At 41.1% G+C, this 17894-nt stretch overlaps 1 protein-coding gene across 1 annotated transcript in view; it reads left to right on the forward strand.

Annotated features, from left to right (window-relative positions):
* The first annotated feature begins 2278 nt into the window (after positions 1 to 2278).
* The window catches only part of atp6v0d1 (ATPase H+ transporting V0 subunit d1), a 36509-nt gene continuing 20893 nt past the window's right edge, over positions 2279 to 17894 (forward strand). Inside the window, exon 1 of the mRNA XM_060837761.1 lies at positions 2279 to 2481. Coding sequence (XP_060693744.1) covers positions 2352 to 2481 — 130 coding nt within the window. The 5' untranslated portion in view covers positions 2279 to 2351. The remainder of the gene's footprint in view (positions 2482 to 17894) is intronic.

Genomic DNA, 17894 nt, shown 5'->3' on the forward strand with positions numbered 1-17894 from the left:
ACCAATAGTGCCCCCCCCCCCCACCCCCGACACCCCAGTGACCTGCCCTGCCTTATTTCCCAAGAGTAGGTCAAGTTTTGCACTCTCCCTAGTCGGAACATCCACATTTAAATCAGAAAATGTTCCTGCACACACTTAATAAATTCCTCTTGATCTAAACCCTTAACACTATGGCAGTCCCAGTCTATGTCTGGAAAGTTAAAATCCCCCTACCATAATCACCTTATTATTCTTACAGAAAGCTGAGATCCCCATACAAATTTGTTTCTCAATTTCCCTCTGACTATTAGGGGGCTATAAGACAATCTCAATAAGATGATCATCCATTTCTTATTTCTCAGTTCCACCCAAATAACTTCCCTGGATTTATTTCCAGGAATATCCTCAGCCAGTGCAGCCCTTATCAAAAACACCACCCACCCTCCTCTCTTGCCTCCCTTTCTGTCCTTCCTATAGCATTTGTATCCTGGAACATTAAATTGCCAGTTCTGTCCATCCCTGAGTCATGTTTCTGCAATTGCTTTGATATCCCAGTCCCATGTTCCTAACCATGTTCTTAGATCATCTGCCTTCCCTGTTAGGCCTCTGGCATTGAAATAAAATGCAGTTTAATTTATCAGTCCTACCCTGTTCTCTGTGCTGTCCCTGCTTTCCTGATTGTTTGACTCGCCTTTGTTCTCAACTGTACTGGTCTCAGATTGATCTCTGTGGGTCCCATCGCGCTACCTTACTAGTTTAAATCCTCCCGAGCAGCTCTAGCAAATCTCCCTGCCAGACCCCTTCAAATTTAGGTGCAATTCATTCTTCTTTCTACAGGTAATTTCTACCCCAAAAGAGATTCCAATGATCCCAAAATGTGAATCCTTCTCCCATACACCAGCTCCTCAGCCACATATTCAACTGCTCTGTCCTCCTATTCCTGCCCTCACTAGCTCGTAGCACTGCGAGTAATCCAGATATTACTACTCTCGAGGACCTCCTTTTTAAATTCCTGCCTGAATCTATGTAATCTTCCTTCAGAATCTCAACCTTTTCCATTCCTGTGTCCATAAGACCATAAGACATAGGAGTGGACATGATGGGCCGAATGGCCATTTCAACTCTATTTACCCGCTTTCTCCCCGTAGCCCTTAATTCTTTGTCATTGATTCTAATGTGTACAATGACCTCCTGTATGCCCTTCTCTGAGACATCCTTGGCCCTGGCACCAGAGAAACAGCACACCATTCTGCTTTTTCACTACTGGCCACTAAAATGTCTGACTGTACTTTGGACTAGAGTCCCCTAAAACAATCAATCTCTTGTGCTGCTGAACAGAGGCCTTGGAGTGGAGGTTCATAGCTCCTTGAAAGTATAGTCACAGGTAAACAGGATAGTGAAGAAGGTATTTGGTTTGCTTTCTTTTATCGGTGAGAGTATTGAGTGCAGGAGTTGGGAGCTCTGTTGAGACCATACAGGACATTGCTTTTGAAATATTGTGAGCAATGCTGGTCTCCTATCAGAACGATGTTGGGAAACTTGTAAGAATTAAGAAAAGATGTGCAAGGATGTTGCTAGCGTTGGAGGAATTGGAGCTATAGGGAGAGGCTGAATGGGTCTGTTTTCCCTGGAGCATAGATGGCTCTGGCCTCTTCAATTTAAATAGGGCACATCTGCTGTTCCCTAAGCATGGAATTTCCTCTCTAAGCCACTCCACTCAATTTATGTCACTCATTAAAACTTACACCTAACAATAAAACAAAACTGTGAATACTGGAAATGGAAAAACTCAGCAGATCTGGCAGCATTCGTGGAAAGAAAACAGAGTTCATGCTTCAGGTCTGGTGACGCTTTTCTCTGAAGAAGGGTCACTGAACCAGAAACACAAGCTCTGTTTCTCTCCACAGACGCTGCCAGACATGCTGAGTTTTCTCAGCAATCTTTGTATTTGTTTCTACATCTAACAAATCTGTCCTAATATTGACTTACGTTGGCTGTCTAATTTCGCTTTGCTGTGAAAAATCTTGAGAGCCCTTTTCATTAAGTTAAAGTGTTTTTATAACTATAGTTTACAATGAAGCAATGCCACAAACTACACACCTAAACACCTAACTCCCCACAATACACATGCTCGACGCATGCCTGCGGCAGAGGTTACGCATGCGCAATCGCGGAAAGTTTGTCGGCGAAACCAGCGCATGCTCAGTATTCAGTCCGAGGAGTCGGCGCACGTACGGTTTCTATGGTTCCGCCGTGGGGAGGAGACGTTGGCACTACGCATGCTCAGTGTGTACGGTCAGCTGACTAGTCAGGTGGTGTGTAACAGCTGGGTTTCTGATCTCTGAGACAGCTTCTCGCTCTCCACGTCCGACATGGGTTCTTTTAACGAACTGTACTTCAATGTGGACAACGGCTATCTGGAGGGGCTAGTGAGAGGTTTTAAGGCCGGCATCTTGTCGCAGGGTGATTACCTGAACTTGGTGCAATGCGAGACCCTTGAAGGTGAGCGAGTGCTGGCTTCAGGCCTGGTTGATGTATAAGAGGGTCAGGGGCCTGCTCCAAGCTCCAGAGTTATCCATTCGATTTACTGGCCCTCTGCACAAACAACTCCCCTACTGTCACCTATAGTCCTTTTTTCCCCCTCCTTGTTCAGAGTTTGCTAATGACTATTTGAAAGCCACAGGTAAATCTACCTCCACACAGGCAGTATTTTCCAGATCTAATCAAAGTTTTAAAAAAAATGTTCATGTTATTTTGATTTGCCAGTCATTTTAAATCTTTGTCTTTTGGTTCTCAGCCCTTTTGCCAATGGGAGTTTTACCCACTCTGTATAGGATTTCTCTTATGATTATCAATATCAAATCTGCTTAACCTTCTAGGAGCCCAACGCCACTTCTCAAATTTGTGCATGTGATTGAAATACCCCGTAATCTTATTGGCATCTTTAAAGCTCTCATATCCTTCCTAAAATATGGTGTTCAGAAATGGATATGTTACTCTTAAGCTGAACCAGTGCTTTATAAATGGGTTTAATGTCATTGTTTTTGTATGGTTAGTCTTCAGCTGCCCTTATTATTAGGTAAGGCAAGGACGACAATGGGAACAGGAGGCAGTTAATAAGGTTCTGATTAAAGGCTATCAGTCTTGTCCAGGGAGAACAAACACCTTTTGCCTGAGGCTGAAAGTAAAGTCCACATGTATGGCTCCAGACCATTTTGCCAGCTTGGAGTCAGTCAGACCCTCTACTGTGAGCCAGCAGATGGTTGATAGCCCAGACGTCCCTCTGCACTGTATTTTTCCTGGCCAATATGTGTCCCTCAATGAACAATAGATTATAGACATAAATAGCTGATTTGATCATTGTCACATTACTGATTATGGGAGCATTATGTGCACAATTCTGCCGCCACAGCAATGGTGGCTACACTTCTAACAGTGGCTACAAACTGTTCTCAAATGTGAGGTAGTCACAAAGTGTTTTTTGTATGCATATAGGATCTCAATTTATATTGGATAACAAGGGCAATTTTCTGATAACCTAATTAAAATGGGCAGCAGGCAGAGTAACAATGGAAAGTGGAGTGCAGATTTGCGTTAAGACGTTTGAGTGCTAGTTTAGTTTTATCACTCAGTTCAAAGCTTCAGAATACAGACATGTATGCGCCAATGACAGGGTACTTTTGCATTGGCCCCAAAGTCGCACATAGAAATGATCATAACAAAAATGCAAGCGCTGTCTGACGAACTCTCTCAAACATACCCAGGCTTATTTTACCTTCATGTTTGTGCTCGGGGGGGGGCAATGCCAATTCTGCACCTTTGGATCCATAATACGGAGTTCATTCAAGCTACTTCGATGTGAAAAGTAAAATTAATTAATAGTCAAAGGCTGAATTTTCATCAGGGTAAGTTATTTAAAGGAAAATTTCCAATAAACCTACAAAGGCTTTAATAGAAGAGGGAGTTTGTTTTCTTTTGTCAGTCTCAGGTCACCTCTGCAGTAGCTTCTTAAGGTAGAATCTGTAAATCCAACAATCATAAGCTACTTCAATGATCTTCCTTCCCTTTATGATGAGGTCAAAGTGGGAATGTTCACTGGTTGCATATTGGCCAATGTGATTGGGGATGACTCATACTGAAATGGTCCATGTCCATATGCTGCAAAACCTGGACAATATCCATGCTATACTGCTGGTAACTGGCAGTAATTTCATGGCATATATGCCAGGCAATGACCATCTCCAACAAGAGAGAATCCAAATGTTGCCCTTTACTTACCATCATTGAATCCCCAACTATCAAAATCATAGAGGTCATCATTGACCAAAAAAACTGATCTGGCCTAGCGATGTAAATAATATGGTTACTATGGAACTCCAAGGTAAGTAACTTGCATATTGGCATTATGTTACAGTTCCTTTTATTGTTGGTTGAAATCCTGGAATGCCATCCCCTAGTATCTGCATACTTTCATGCATTGCAGTGGTTCAAGAATTCAGCTTGTCACCATCACATGTGGGGCATCTAAGGATGGATGTGTGCTGGCCTGGCTAATAAAACCCACATCCCATGAATTAAGTTTCAAGTTGAGTTAAGCATGTTCTGCCTTGAAAATCTGTGCTTGCTTTCCTTCATCCACACTGTTAATTTTGTTCTGGATTATCATTTCTAAAATCTTTCCCTTGCATAAATTAAACTGGCTAGCTACTGGATTTAATCTTTTTCTATTGAGTATGAAAGACTTATGGATTCTCTTTTTATGTTGCTTCCTCTCTCTCCCCTCACTTCCCCTCTAAACTTCCTATATTCATTTTAGTTCTCATTTATCCAGGATGTTGTCCTGTCTTTCCCATTGATGGGAATATACCTTGACTATACATGAGCCATCTCCAAGGTAGCTCATTGTTCAGTTATCACTTTAGTTAGTTTGTCTGGGTAGATATGTTCTCAACCCAGTTAAACTGGTTTAACTTCAAATGTATTTTTACTCTAGATTGCTCTGTATCCCTTATCCATAACTAATTAAATCCCAATGGTTGTATGATCGCTGTTCACCTACTGATTCATATTTGGTTCATTCACCAAAAGAGACATTGACTTCACGCTGCTGTTACTGGATCAGCAATCCACAAACCCCAGGATAATTCTCAGAATGTGGGTTTCAATCCCACCACTGGGAAATTTTGAACACCTTAATTAAATCTGGAATATAAGACTAGTTTCATTCCCCAGAATTAGAGCTAGCAATGCCTCTCATTATATTAGAAATATAATGCTGTAGCAAATTTTTCTCATTTCGGACTCTTTACCGTTTAGCTATCCAACCTGTTAGGATAATTGGAGCCCCAATTGTATCCCTCCCCCATCATTCTATCACCCACCCTTGCAGCTGCAAGGTTTTCCACTGCAAACTTACTCCCAGTAGCTTTCTAGTGGTTGGCAACTGTTAGAATATGACATTTTCAACTCTAACACATGGATTCTGTCCTTATCTCTCCATGCCAGCCTTTCTGTAACTGAAATGACAGAAGTACTGAATAGCTACATTGTCTCATTATATAGCGAAGTGAATATGACATTGAGATCAAAAAAGATACAAAGTATTTTATGGATGTAAAAAATCATTGAGTGGTGCCTATTTCTTGGCCTAAAAATATTTTAGCATATAGTGCAATTTAAACAATATTGTAAGCTAAAGTTTAAGCAGCACTCTTTACGGGCCATGCGTTACACGTGTAGCAAATTCATTTACTCTCACTTCCTGCTTCTAGAAATCTTATCTGATGTTGAAATTCAGAATTGTGACATCCATGTAATTGCTTTTGTGTTCCAAGCAGTATTTAAATACAATTTATAAATGTAATTTAATTTGATTTCTTATGCTGTCATAAATTGGCATACAGATCAAAGTGTATACAATTCTGTATTAGCAAATGTGTTTGAAAAGTGTCTTCAGTGTAGCAACTTATCACGTGTACCACATTTTGACATATTTAAGTCAGAAATTCTGTAGTCTTTCTGTCAAGACTGTTAATTGCTCTCATTGATGCTAGTGGAAGGGTGAGTGGTCTTTGTCTGCACTTGATGTTTAGGATTTTATCCAAATTAGATACAATGGTGCATTCAGCCTTTTAAGTATGCCAATTAAAATGTTTGATCTTAAGAAATTCTGGAGAGTTCAGAATGTTGCCTCTTGCCAATGAATGTTTCAAATAATGGAATGCTGAGGATGCATCAGAAGACTCTTCGATAGAAGAACCAATTGCCCTTGGTTCTGTGAGGCTACCTTGCTGGTGTTGATTTGAGCATGCAACTATAAAAAAGTATTGTTTTAAAAAAAGTATCTTCACTCTTATTCCAGAACAAACAATTTGCAAGAGAAAAACAAGCATGAGAAATAGGAGCAGCAGTAGACACGTCCATGCACTGTCAAAAAAAAAAACAGGTCAGAGGGCTTATGATGAATGATGCAAGGGGGATGCGTTGGTTAGTGTAGATTTCAGGAGCATGTCATACAGTCATGGAAACAGACCCTTTGGCCCAACTCAATCAGACCGATCAAGCTCCCTAAACTGAAGTAGTCCCATTTGCCTGCATTTAGCCAATATGATCTAAATCTTTCCTATCCACGTACCTGTCCAAATGTTTTTTAAATATAGTAATTGTTCCCTCCTGTACCACTTCCTCTGGCAGCTTGTTCCATATACACACCACCCTCTGTGTGCAACAGTTGCTCCTCAGCTCCCTTTTAAATCCCTTCTGGCCCCACCTGCTGCCTCACCTTAAACCTCTAGTTTTGGATCTCCTACCCTGAGGAAAAGACCTTAGCTGTTTATCTTATTTATACCCCTCATGGTTTTACAAACCTCTAAGATCACCCCTTCAGCCTCCGTTGCTTCAGGGGAAATAAAATCCCAGCCTATTCAACCTCCTTTTAACTCAAATCCTCCAGTCTCTATCTTCCTTGTAATTTTTTTGCACACACTCCACTTTATTAAAAATCCTTTCTATAGTAGGACGACCAGAATTGTATGCAGTTTTGACACGTAATTCTAGCAGGCAAGATTTCAAGGAAAATGCAGACTAACTGATATTTTAACCAGGAACAAGCTTAATTTGGTTCTTTGTGGAAGTTCTCTGCTGGAAATAGATGATTTTCCATTTTTTGGTATCCAAAATAAAGGTTTGGACAGAGTAGGGTGGTAATAATAAACAAGCACCTAATTATTCTAATTGCATTTTCTAGCACTTGGTTCATCGTCTTGTATCCATAGCATTGCAAATATACTTCTAAATACGGCTTAAATGTTATGACCAGAATTTTGTCTGGTCATTGATTCCTCCACCAAGTGGAAAAGTTCCTTCCTGTCTTCCCTAGCCAGACTCCTTATAATGTTATAATCGCAATCAAGTCATTCCTCAATTTTCTCTGGTCCAAGGAAAACAATCCTAGAATTTCCAATCTCTTTGTAAATAAAATACTCCATATTGAGCAACATAGAGAAGAATCTCCACCCTCTCCAGTGTGAATTTCAGACTTAAAAAAAATCCTAATGTAACCTGTACGGTACTACTATAACCTCTCAGCTATTAAATTCTTTCTCACCAATAAAAATCAAGTATCTCATATACCACCTCTAATACTTTATCTAACTGTCCTGCTAGCTTAAGGGTCTGGTGGACATGCATACCGAAGTCCCTCTGATTCTCGGTGCTTCCCGGAGTCTTACCATTTATCATGTACTCCCTTGCCGTGTGTGTTCTGCCCAAATGCATCACCTTACATTTATCTGAATTGAATTCAATTTGCCACTGATCAAACTATCTAGATCTCCCTGTAATCTTAAGCTATCCTTTCTAGTTACCACCTCACCAATTTTTGTATAAGCTGTACATTTATTGATCAACTCTCCATTTAATTTTAAATCATTTATAACTACCACAGATGACAAGGGCAATGGTTTTCTATTTTACACCATGACTACATTTCAAAAAAGGGTGCCTTGTGGTCATGAAAGGCAGTCAATGAACATCTTTCTTCATGTAAGGAGTGTTAAGGGAAAAGTTGCAGTCTGCTGTATTCTCTGTGCATGGATTGTCAAGGAATTGGCTGTTCAAAGGTTGTGTTTTGTTGGTACCTAAAAGAGACTTGTTTAATAAGAAAACTGGCAAGCTGAACAGTACAAACTGTACAATATTATGTAGTGTGATTTAAATGTTTAACTTATGGAATGTAGAAAATGATTTCTTGTCTGTCTTCCACGTTGTTTAGATTCTGAGGTTTGCAATTTCAGTCTGTATAAATGTAAATTATTTGCCAGTTTTAAATTTTGTTAGAATGTTTATGATTACAATTAATTTCCTTATCTGCATTTTGTTTTTGCATTTGTACGTGCATTTAATGGAACATCAGATGCTAAGAATCTCATCCAAGAGAAGTTGCTGATTAATTCCATTTAGGTGGTTGGCTGAATGTTCCTGCAATTATAGTCAGTGTGTTTGTGGCTGCATTGTTATAATGAAAATGCAACTTGAATCATGTTAGTAAGGTTTCTTAAACACTACTTTTTTCCTGAGGCTATCAATAAATGTGGAGGTGTGCATACCCATAACTGGTTTGATTTGATGCGGAGTTACTGGCATTGGACTGGGGTTGACAGTCAGAAGTCACATGATGAGAGGGTATCGTTCAGTGGGTTTATTTGAAATCGCCAGCTTCCTGAGCTCTGCTCCATTGTCAGGTCGCAAACTTCAAAAGCCTGTGATTTCAAATAAACCTGTTGGACTATAACCTGACTAAGCACAGCTATATTTTTGACCATTAACCCCTGTTCTGTTTGTAGTGAGTTTCGAAAAGTGGTCTCCACCTCATTCTTTCAAATTCTAACCAATCTGGATGTGTGTAGTGTTTTCCTGGTTTCTGATTATTAGGACTTTGCTATTTTATTGAGATGAATAATTAAATAGCCTATGTAAAGCTCAAAAATGCAGAAAGCAATAGTGCAGATCTTTACGCATGGGAAAGATGTAAAGAACAGCAAAGGGTAACAGTAAGAACTACTTGCAAGAAATAAAGAAGCTTGCAAGGAATATCAAAAATATTAAAATAGGATGATGAGAATAGTCAGGAATCACGTGGATGCTTTAAAAACTAATAGGATTTTTAAATAGCAAATAGAGGGAGGTTGCAGATGCAATGTCAAATCATTGCTTTACATCAACATTTGCAGTAAAAAAAAACACGTGGCAGACATTTAGGAAATTAATGTCAGATTAAGATTAATGAAGAATATAGTTCTAAAAGAGTGACAAGTTTCCAGGAAATGGGTGAGAATATTGCAGATGTTTTAACTATACTCGCTAAAGGTTCTCAATTTGAGAACCATTCCTTTACGTTGAAAGCTGCATGTTAAAGAACATGAGTTACGACCTTAAAATTATAGACTAGTTGACCTAATCCTTCTTGGGAAATTGCTAGTCTGTAATTAAGGATGGCATTATTTAAACATTCAACTGATCAGAAAACCAGCCTGGATTTGTAAATAGTGGGTCATTGTCTGATGTCTGATTAATGTCCAGGTATGTAAGTCAGCTAATGTTGAAGCTTGTGGAAATGAGGGCAAATTATTTATCTGAACAGCAAAAAATAGAGGGGTGGAATCATGGTTCATGAGCTTTTTTCATAAAACGTTTAGTAATCATACCATCCTACTCAATATAAATTACATGAAAGTGCTGCATTTAAGACTGTGTACAGTGTTTGGACAAAAATTGTTAACTACATGGAGGAATAATTTGAAGATTTGATCCCTGATATAGACTCAGACAGATCAATAAAGGCACAGAGTAACTCTGCTGATGTTCTAAGGAAGGATATATTTGCCATAGTGCAAGAAAGACTCACTGGATTATTTTGAGTTGAAATGGTTGTTCCTTGAAAAGTTATGTAGGATGGGTTTTTACTATCTACTTCAGAAGAATAAGGTGATTGCATTCAAAAGAATGAGGTGACACAAGTTTCAGCAGGGGCTTGATTAGGCAGATGCTGAAGGTTGTTTCCCCATTTGGTGATTTTAGAACTAGGAAGTGTCATCTCCAGAAAGTGGCTGTTCATTTAAGTCTTAAAGAGAAGGTGCTCCGCTTTGGCTTTGAATCTTTAGATTTCTCCATTGTAGGATTATGAATATTCAAATATTGAGTATTGTGACAATACTATGGCTTTGAGGTGTATTTTATCCTTTTTTTGGAGAGGTTGAGCCATAGGCACTGAGCTGTCTATTTTAAGCCCATAAAGTAAGCAGCTTGTGAGGCCTTGGTTTTTCATAGAATAGGATCAGCATGAATGGGCGGAGTCAGGCTCCCACACAGCCATGGTTTCAGCTTAGCTTTCAGTAGTTATCAGGGTTTTGAAGTTGACTGTGGAAGTTGTTACATTCCTCTTTTACAGCTAAAGCTGAGGTTCTTTCTGCGACCAAAACCGCATGTGAGACATTCTGTGTTACTAATTTTACCTTTGCTGGAGCTGTGTTTATGGGATGTTATATTGGAACAGTTGCTGTAGTTAAATAATTGTTTTAAGTTTTCAAATAGTTATACAGATTCTTGTCTTTGTATTTCAACTGAAGTAAGAATAAAGTGTTTTGCTTAAAACCGAGTAATGTGACCAATTGAATGACATCTGAACACAGGACCTTACATATGCCTTTTAAATAAGATAAGTTAGGGTCTAGGTTATCTCCTTGGTATGATTGCAGTGGAGTTGGTCTGGTCCATAATATACTTAAACGAGAGCGTCTTGCACTCTGCCAATTGAGATATGGATTTGGTTAGGCAAGTAAAGTTGAGGTCAAAGATCAGTGACATCTTATTGAGCAGTGGGACAGGATAGTGTGCTCCTCTTGTTTCTTGTGTCCTGGTGTTGACAGAGCCGTGTTGAATACCCTTGTAGAGTGCCTTTAATTGCATACGTATACAATTGGCTCTCTGATCGCAACCAGTGCAAAGTTTAGCTTTTTCTTTAGATTAGATTACTTACAGTGTAGAAACAGGCCCTTCGGCCCAACAGGTCCACGCCGAAGTGCACCCACCCAAACCCATTCCCCTACGTTTACCCCTGCACCTAACACAGGCAATTTAGCATGGCCAATTCACCTAACCTGCACATTTTTTGGGACTGTGGGAGGAAACCAGAGCACCCGGAGGAAACCCACGCAGGCACTGGGAGAATGTGCAAATTCCACACAGTCAGTCGCCTGAGGCGGGAATTGAACTTGGGTCTCTGGCGCTGTGAGGCAGCAGTGCTAACCACTGTGCCGCCGTGTTCACCAAATGAGTATTACGAGAGTGTCTCTCTCTTTAAATATTATCAAGCTGAAAATAGTTGCTAGGTTAATTTTGAAAAGCTTTCCAGAACCATGTAAACTTCCTTCCCTTTAATTCATTTAGAATACTTGGTTGAATGAAAAACTCTCAGAATGGTTACTAACCAAATAAATTCATTTCAATTTCTGCAGTTTTTTTTAAAAGGAATTAATTGCAACATAGTTGAACATTCATTGTCAAGGCTGACAGCTATTCTATGATTAAAACTGAGCGCAGTATTGATTTACAAGAACAACCTCTTATCTTTGAGTTAATTTGGGAGGTGAAGTTACGCAACCTTGGAATTCTTGGGGTTTTGAAAACAAAGGAGTGTTTTGATCAGAGTTTTACAAGATCTTAAACAAAACAGGGCATGTTGGGAGAAACTATTCCCTTTAACTGTTTAAGTTTAAAGAAAAAATTGAGAAATTAGGAGAAACAAAGGGTAGTAAAGTTTCTAAAATTCTGGTGAAATAGCAATTGATTAATCATTGAATGTACTGTTGTACTATAGCAGAAGCTAATTCTCCCATGTATGCCCACCAAAATTAAATTTGAGACTCCATGACAGCAAAAGGACAGGTATTAGGTAGCGATGGAGGTGGCTGTTTGAATTGCCACATCCCTGCAGTATGGAAACAGCTCATTTGCGCACAGAGTCCAAAAAGAATCCCACACCCACACCCCAACCCTGTCTCTGTAAAAGTGCATTTCCCATGGCTAACTCACCATGGTGACACAGTGGTTAGCACTGCTGCCTCTCAGCGCCAGAGACCAGGGTTCAGTTCCCCGCCTCAGACGACTCTGTGTGGAGTTTGCACATTCTCCCCATGTCTGCTATGGGTTTCTTCCAGGTGCTCTGGTTTCCTCCCACAATGCTAAAATTGCCTGTAGTGCTAGGTGAAGGGGTAAATGTAGGAGAATGGGTCTGGGTGGGTTGCGCTTCAGTGGGTCAGTGTGGACTTGTTGGGCCGAAGGGCCTTTTCCACACTATAAGTAATCTAAAAGAAAATCTACACATCCCTGGATGCTATGGGCAATTTAGTATGGTCAATCCACCTAACCTGCACATCTTTGGATTGTGGGAGGAAACCGGAGCACCTGACATCTTTGGGTTGATGATGTTACTTCCTGTGGTGGTTATCCATGAAATAGGATAGGAAATAATACAGGAGTTAACATTACAGGAAGTGACATCACCAACCAAAAGAAACGCAAACACCTAAATAGAAAGCAGAAATTTTCAGCATTGCTTCACCTGAGGCCCACTGAAGGTGTTACCTAGTTGGGTAACGAAATGTCTGGAAATGAACCTTGCAACTCAGCAAGCAAAGTAACATCCAATGAATTTCAAATGGGGGTGATATGCCCCTTGGAGGGGGACTTGCAGTGGTTTTGTTTTTATGCACCTGCTACCCTTATTCTTCTGGGTGGTAGTGGTTGCGGGTTTGAAAGATGCTGTTGAAGGATCCTTAGTGAGTTATTGACATGAATCTTGTAGCTGGAATATATTGTTCCTACTTTGTTAGTGGTGAAGGGAATGCAATCCATGCACAAAATAAATAAGGGCAATTTTTTACACTGTATACCAGTGATATAAACCAGCTGCATCAGTTAATTAGGGGTACAACTAGTTCTGTAACGCAAAAATTCAGGATTATTGCCAGAATGTTATAGCAGAACCTGTCTTCAGCTGTCTTGCTATGATGTGAATTGGCTGAAGACTTGCATCTATGATGTTAGGGACCTCAGGGTGAGATCAAAACTAACAATCCATTTGGGACTTCTGACTGAAAATGCTAATACTTCAGTCTTTTCATTTGCGCTGATGTATTGAGATTTAGAATACCGATGGAACCTTGCCTCATGTTAGTTTTATTGTCCTGCACCATTCATGAGTGAATATAGCAGGACTGCAGAGCTTGGATCTGACAATTGGTTGTGGGATCATTTAGCCTTGTCACTTGTATGCTGCCTTCTGTGTTTGGCATGCAAGTAGTCCAAGTCAAAGTGTGGTGCTGGTAAAGCACATCAGGTCATGCAGTATCTGAGAAACAGGAGAGTCAACGTTTCGGGCATAAACCATTCATCAGGAATGTGGAGGGAGAAGAGACCGGAGGTAAATATGGGTTGGGGCTGGGTGGAAGGTAGCTGGGTAGGTGGGAGGCAATTGATTGGGAAGTGGGGAGGGTGGAGCAGAAAGGTGGCAAGGAAGATGGGCAAGTCAAGAGGGCAGTGCCAAGTTGGAGGGTTGGATCTGGAATGGGAGTGGCGGAGGGGAGATTTGGAAACTAGTGAAGTTGATGTGTGGCATTTGGTTCTCTGGTCCTGAGGCAGAAGGTGAACTGTGTTTTGTCACCCTGTCCTTTGTAATTGTGTTGATTGCACAGTGAACTCTGAAGTACAGTAACCAATTTCATGGGGTTAGTAATTTTCTTAAAAGCAGTAAGAATTGCTTGACAGGAATAATTAGGAGAAAGTGAGGACTGCAGATGCTGGAGATCAGAGTTGAAAAATGTTTTGCTGGAAAAGTGCAGCACATCAGGCAGCATCCAAGGAGCAGGAGAATCAATGTTTCGGGCATAAGCCCTTCTTCAGGAATGAGGAAGGTGTGCCAAGCAGGCTAAGATAAAAAGTAGGGAGGAAAGGCGTTGGGAATGCGATAGAGGAAGGAGGTTAAGGTAAGGGTGATAGGCCGGAGAGGGAGTGGGGGCAGAGAAGTAGGGAAGAAGATTGCAGGTCAAGAAGGCAGTGCTGAGTCCGAGGGTTGGGACTGAGATAAGGTGGGGGGGGGCGGGGAATGAAGCTGGAGAAATCTGCATTCATCCCTTGTGGTTGGAGGGTTCCTAGGCGGAAGGTGAGGTGCTCTTCTTCCAGGCGTCGTGTTGCCATGGTCCGGCGATGGAGGAGGCCAAGTACCTGCATGTCCTTGGCGGAGTGGGAGGGGGAGTTAGTGTTAAGCCACGGGCTGGTTGGGTTGGTTGGTGCGGGTGTCCCAGAGGTGTTCACTGAAACATTCCGCAAGAAGGCGGCCTGTCTCCCCAATGTAGAGGAGGCCACATTGGGTTCAGGGAATACAGTAAATGACGTTTGTGGAGGTGCAGGTGAATTTGTGACGGATATGGAAGGATCCCTTGGGGGGAATTGTGCGCGCAAGTTTTGCATTTCTTGCGGTTGCAGGGGAAGGTGCCAGGAGTGGAGGTTGGGTTGGTGGAGGGGTGTGGACCTGACAAGGGAGTTGCGGAGGGACTGGTCTTTCCAGAACGCTGATAGGGGAGGGAAATATATCCTTGGTGATGATATCTGTTTGGATGTGGCAGAAATGACGAAGGATGATACGATGTATCTTGAGGTTGGTGAGGTGGTAGGTGAGGACCAGTGGGGTTCTGTCCTGGTGGCAATTGGAGGGCCAGGGTTCAAGGGCAGAGGAGCGAGAAGTGGAGGAGATGCGGTGGAGAGCATCGTTAACCACGTCTGAGGGGAAATTGCGGTCTTTGAAGAAGGCTCTCTGGGTTGTTCGGTATTGGAATTGGTCCTCCCGGGAGCAGGTGTGGCGGGGGCGAAGGAATTGGGAATACGGGATGGCGGTTTTACAGGGGGCAGAGTGGGAGGAGGTGTAATCTAGGTAGCTGTGGGAGTCGGTCGGTTTATAGTAAATGTCCGTGTTGAGTCGGTCGCCCGAGATAGAAATGGAACGGTTTAGGAAGGGGAGGGAGGAGTCTGAGACGGTCCAGGTAAATTTGAGGTCGGGGTGGAAGGTGTTAGATGACAAGAATATTGTTTTGTATTAATACAGCTTATTAGAATGAGAAGTGGGAAAGAGGAGTAAAACTTTTGCTGTGGATCATTGTTCCATTTAATAATCATGCTATCTCTGTTTTTGTAAAATTGATGTATTATATTTGGCAATTATGTTAAGTCTGTCTTATAACTACAGTTTGCATTGAAACTTTTACAGCAATTAGCTGTTCTCCTGTTGCATTGATAAAATGAAGATGGACTAACTTTCCCTCAAATGGTTTAGAAATACAGTAAGGCGTAAGGATCGAGACCTATTATGTTCAATTTCTGACTCTCTAACCTGTCATAAAATAGTACAGTTGAGGAAATGACTGCCCAATTGAGGATAGGCACCACCTACTTGCTGCTTTCCCTTGATTTGAAGTTGTATTTTCATGTCATGCATGTAACATACACATGTTGCATATATGCTGAAAATGTGTTGCTGGTTAAAGCACAGCAGGTCAGGCAGCATCCAAGGAACAGGAAATTCGACGTTTCGGGACATGTTGCATATATGGCATCTACTTGTGGGTTTCTGCCATTCGTATTTGTCTCTAAACAAGTCAATTCTTAATCTAGGGATATCCCACCAGGTAATGGGATCCAGGGTGCTATATTTGGGTTTTTTCCCACTCCTTCTCAATCATTGTTCTGCCTCATTAAGATTGTGAGTCAAAGCATAAGGCTTAGGTGATGGGCAAGTTGTCAGCATTCTGAACACTTGGTAATAAGGTCCTCTAGTCATTGTGGTTGTAATGCCTTGAGAGCTTCAGTGTACCATTTTTCAAGCATTTTCTTTGTTTTTACGTCAAGCATTAGCCATTTGAGAAACCCAAAAAAGCATCCAAGCCATTAGTCGATTTTATAGGAGTTTGCCTGAATGCTTGTTGATTTGTTTTACAGAAAGATACAAGCATTTTTCTGGTTCTACCATTGAATCTAGAGAATGTGACAGCATCAGTGATTGAACTTCACTGTTTTTTAAGTGCAGTGATACAGTCACTACCACTGATACAATCTAGGTCTCCCTGCAGTCCGAGTTTAGTGACAACCAACAGTGAAAGATGGCACCTGAGTATTGATGACTTAGTTGTAGGTTGGGTCTAGTGCTGATGGCAGCAAAGCAGTAGCGGAAGGGCATCACCGTGACATCAAGGTGGGTCAAGCAGGGAGAGATGTGACCCTGATTTCAGTGCATCTGGTGCAGGTGGTGAGGCAGTGTTAGAGGAGAACCAGCCCAGCTTCAAAACATGGAATTTGAAGAGTGGTGAGTTCAACATTGGGTCTGGGTCGACGGTGGTGAGGCAGTGGAAGAGAGATAGCAGCACAGGTGTCATTAATGAGCTGGCTGAGGACTGACTGACTCTTTAAGTTGAATCTTCCTCTTTTTAAAAAAATAATTATTCAAAATGGCACTGGATCATGGTGACAGTGGAAAAGCTTTTCACTATTTTATTTTCTCACTGTACAAAACACGTAGCAGTAATCTCATTCATTCACTATTTTGTACAGTAAGTCTTGCAGCAGTACGTTTTAGAAGATTGAGCTACCAAAGCTGATCCAGTGTTTATCTTGACTGGAACCTTCTGGGATGGCCTGCAGGTGAAATGTGGGAAATAATTGTCGTCTTCCACGCAAATAGGTGGTGGAATGTTATGTTGACTGGATCTGGGTTAGTAAGTTTTTTTTATTTTGGTTGGGTTTCTTGAGTATGGAATGAACAGATTGGTTTCCAAACCTAGTATAGTGTGAAAAATGACACTGCAGTTACCTGCATACTGTAAACCAGCATACTGTGTGTCAATAGTGGTCAGTTTAGTTTTGGCACAGAAGAGAGGTTGGAGTTATCCATCTTGATATTTAATGCTAACACCAGAGGGCAATTGATCTGAGTTGAAAAGCCACTAAGATAAGTTGTAAATAATATGGGTCTATTGCGCAACCTCGCTCGATATCCTGATCTATATTTTGGTTCTTCCATTAAAGACAGTTGCAGGATTGAGGTTAACTTTGTGCCCTCATTGACTCTAAATTGAAAGGGAATTTGAGTGCAGGTTGGATTTATTACAGCATGTAAGGAAATTTTGTGCAGCTGCAGATTTAAATGCAGCAAACATGTCTACATATTGGAAGAATACAAGGGGTGAGAGTTCAGTAATGATTACATTGAAGTCCAGTATCTCGAGCATCTAAGCCGAGCCTAGAGGAGTTTGCATAGCTGCCCCAACTGTTTGGGCGCACATGGTGTATTCGTAGTCATGTGGGTTACCATGTCCATGAATTGAATGAAAACTGATTTAGACTCCAGCGGTACATTTTATATAGCTTTGATGTAGTGATCTGGAAGAAATGTGAATAGCTTTCTTGAATAATATGTTAGTGGGTATGCTTGCAATGTCTAAAGGGCACATAGCCATGATATGGTCTTTGAAAGTGTAGGGATCCTCTACTGTGTAAGTGGCAGGCTGAAACTGGTTCCAGCAACATTTCTTGACCAATTCACATTGGTGAACCATTTTGGATAAATTATTATTTTCATAAAGTTGACTTCCTTGTTCGTTCCTGGTAAGTGCAAGGCTGAAAAAGTTTTGATTGCATGAATATAGGACTTAGATGTCAATTGTTGTCTATTTGGCCTGTAATTTCTAAGATGGAGGAAGATGGTTTGAAATGGTTGGAACAGCAAAGCATGCATCTGTCAATTAGTTTTAAACTTGTAGCCAATGAACTAAAATTCTGAAAACTTAAGATAGAAATGTGAATAACATAGT

The sequence above is a fragment of the Hemiscyllium ocellatum genome, chromosome 17, assembly GCF_020745735.1.
Source record: "Hemiscyllium ocellatum isolate sHemOce1 chromosome 17, sHemOce1.pat.X.cur, whole genome shotgun sequence".
Taxonomy (NCBI): domain Eukaryota; kingdom Metazoa; phylum Chordata; class Chondrichthyes; order Orectolobiformes; family Hemiscylliidae; genus Hemiscyllium; species Hemiscyllium ocellatum.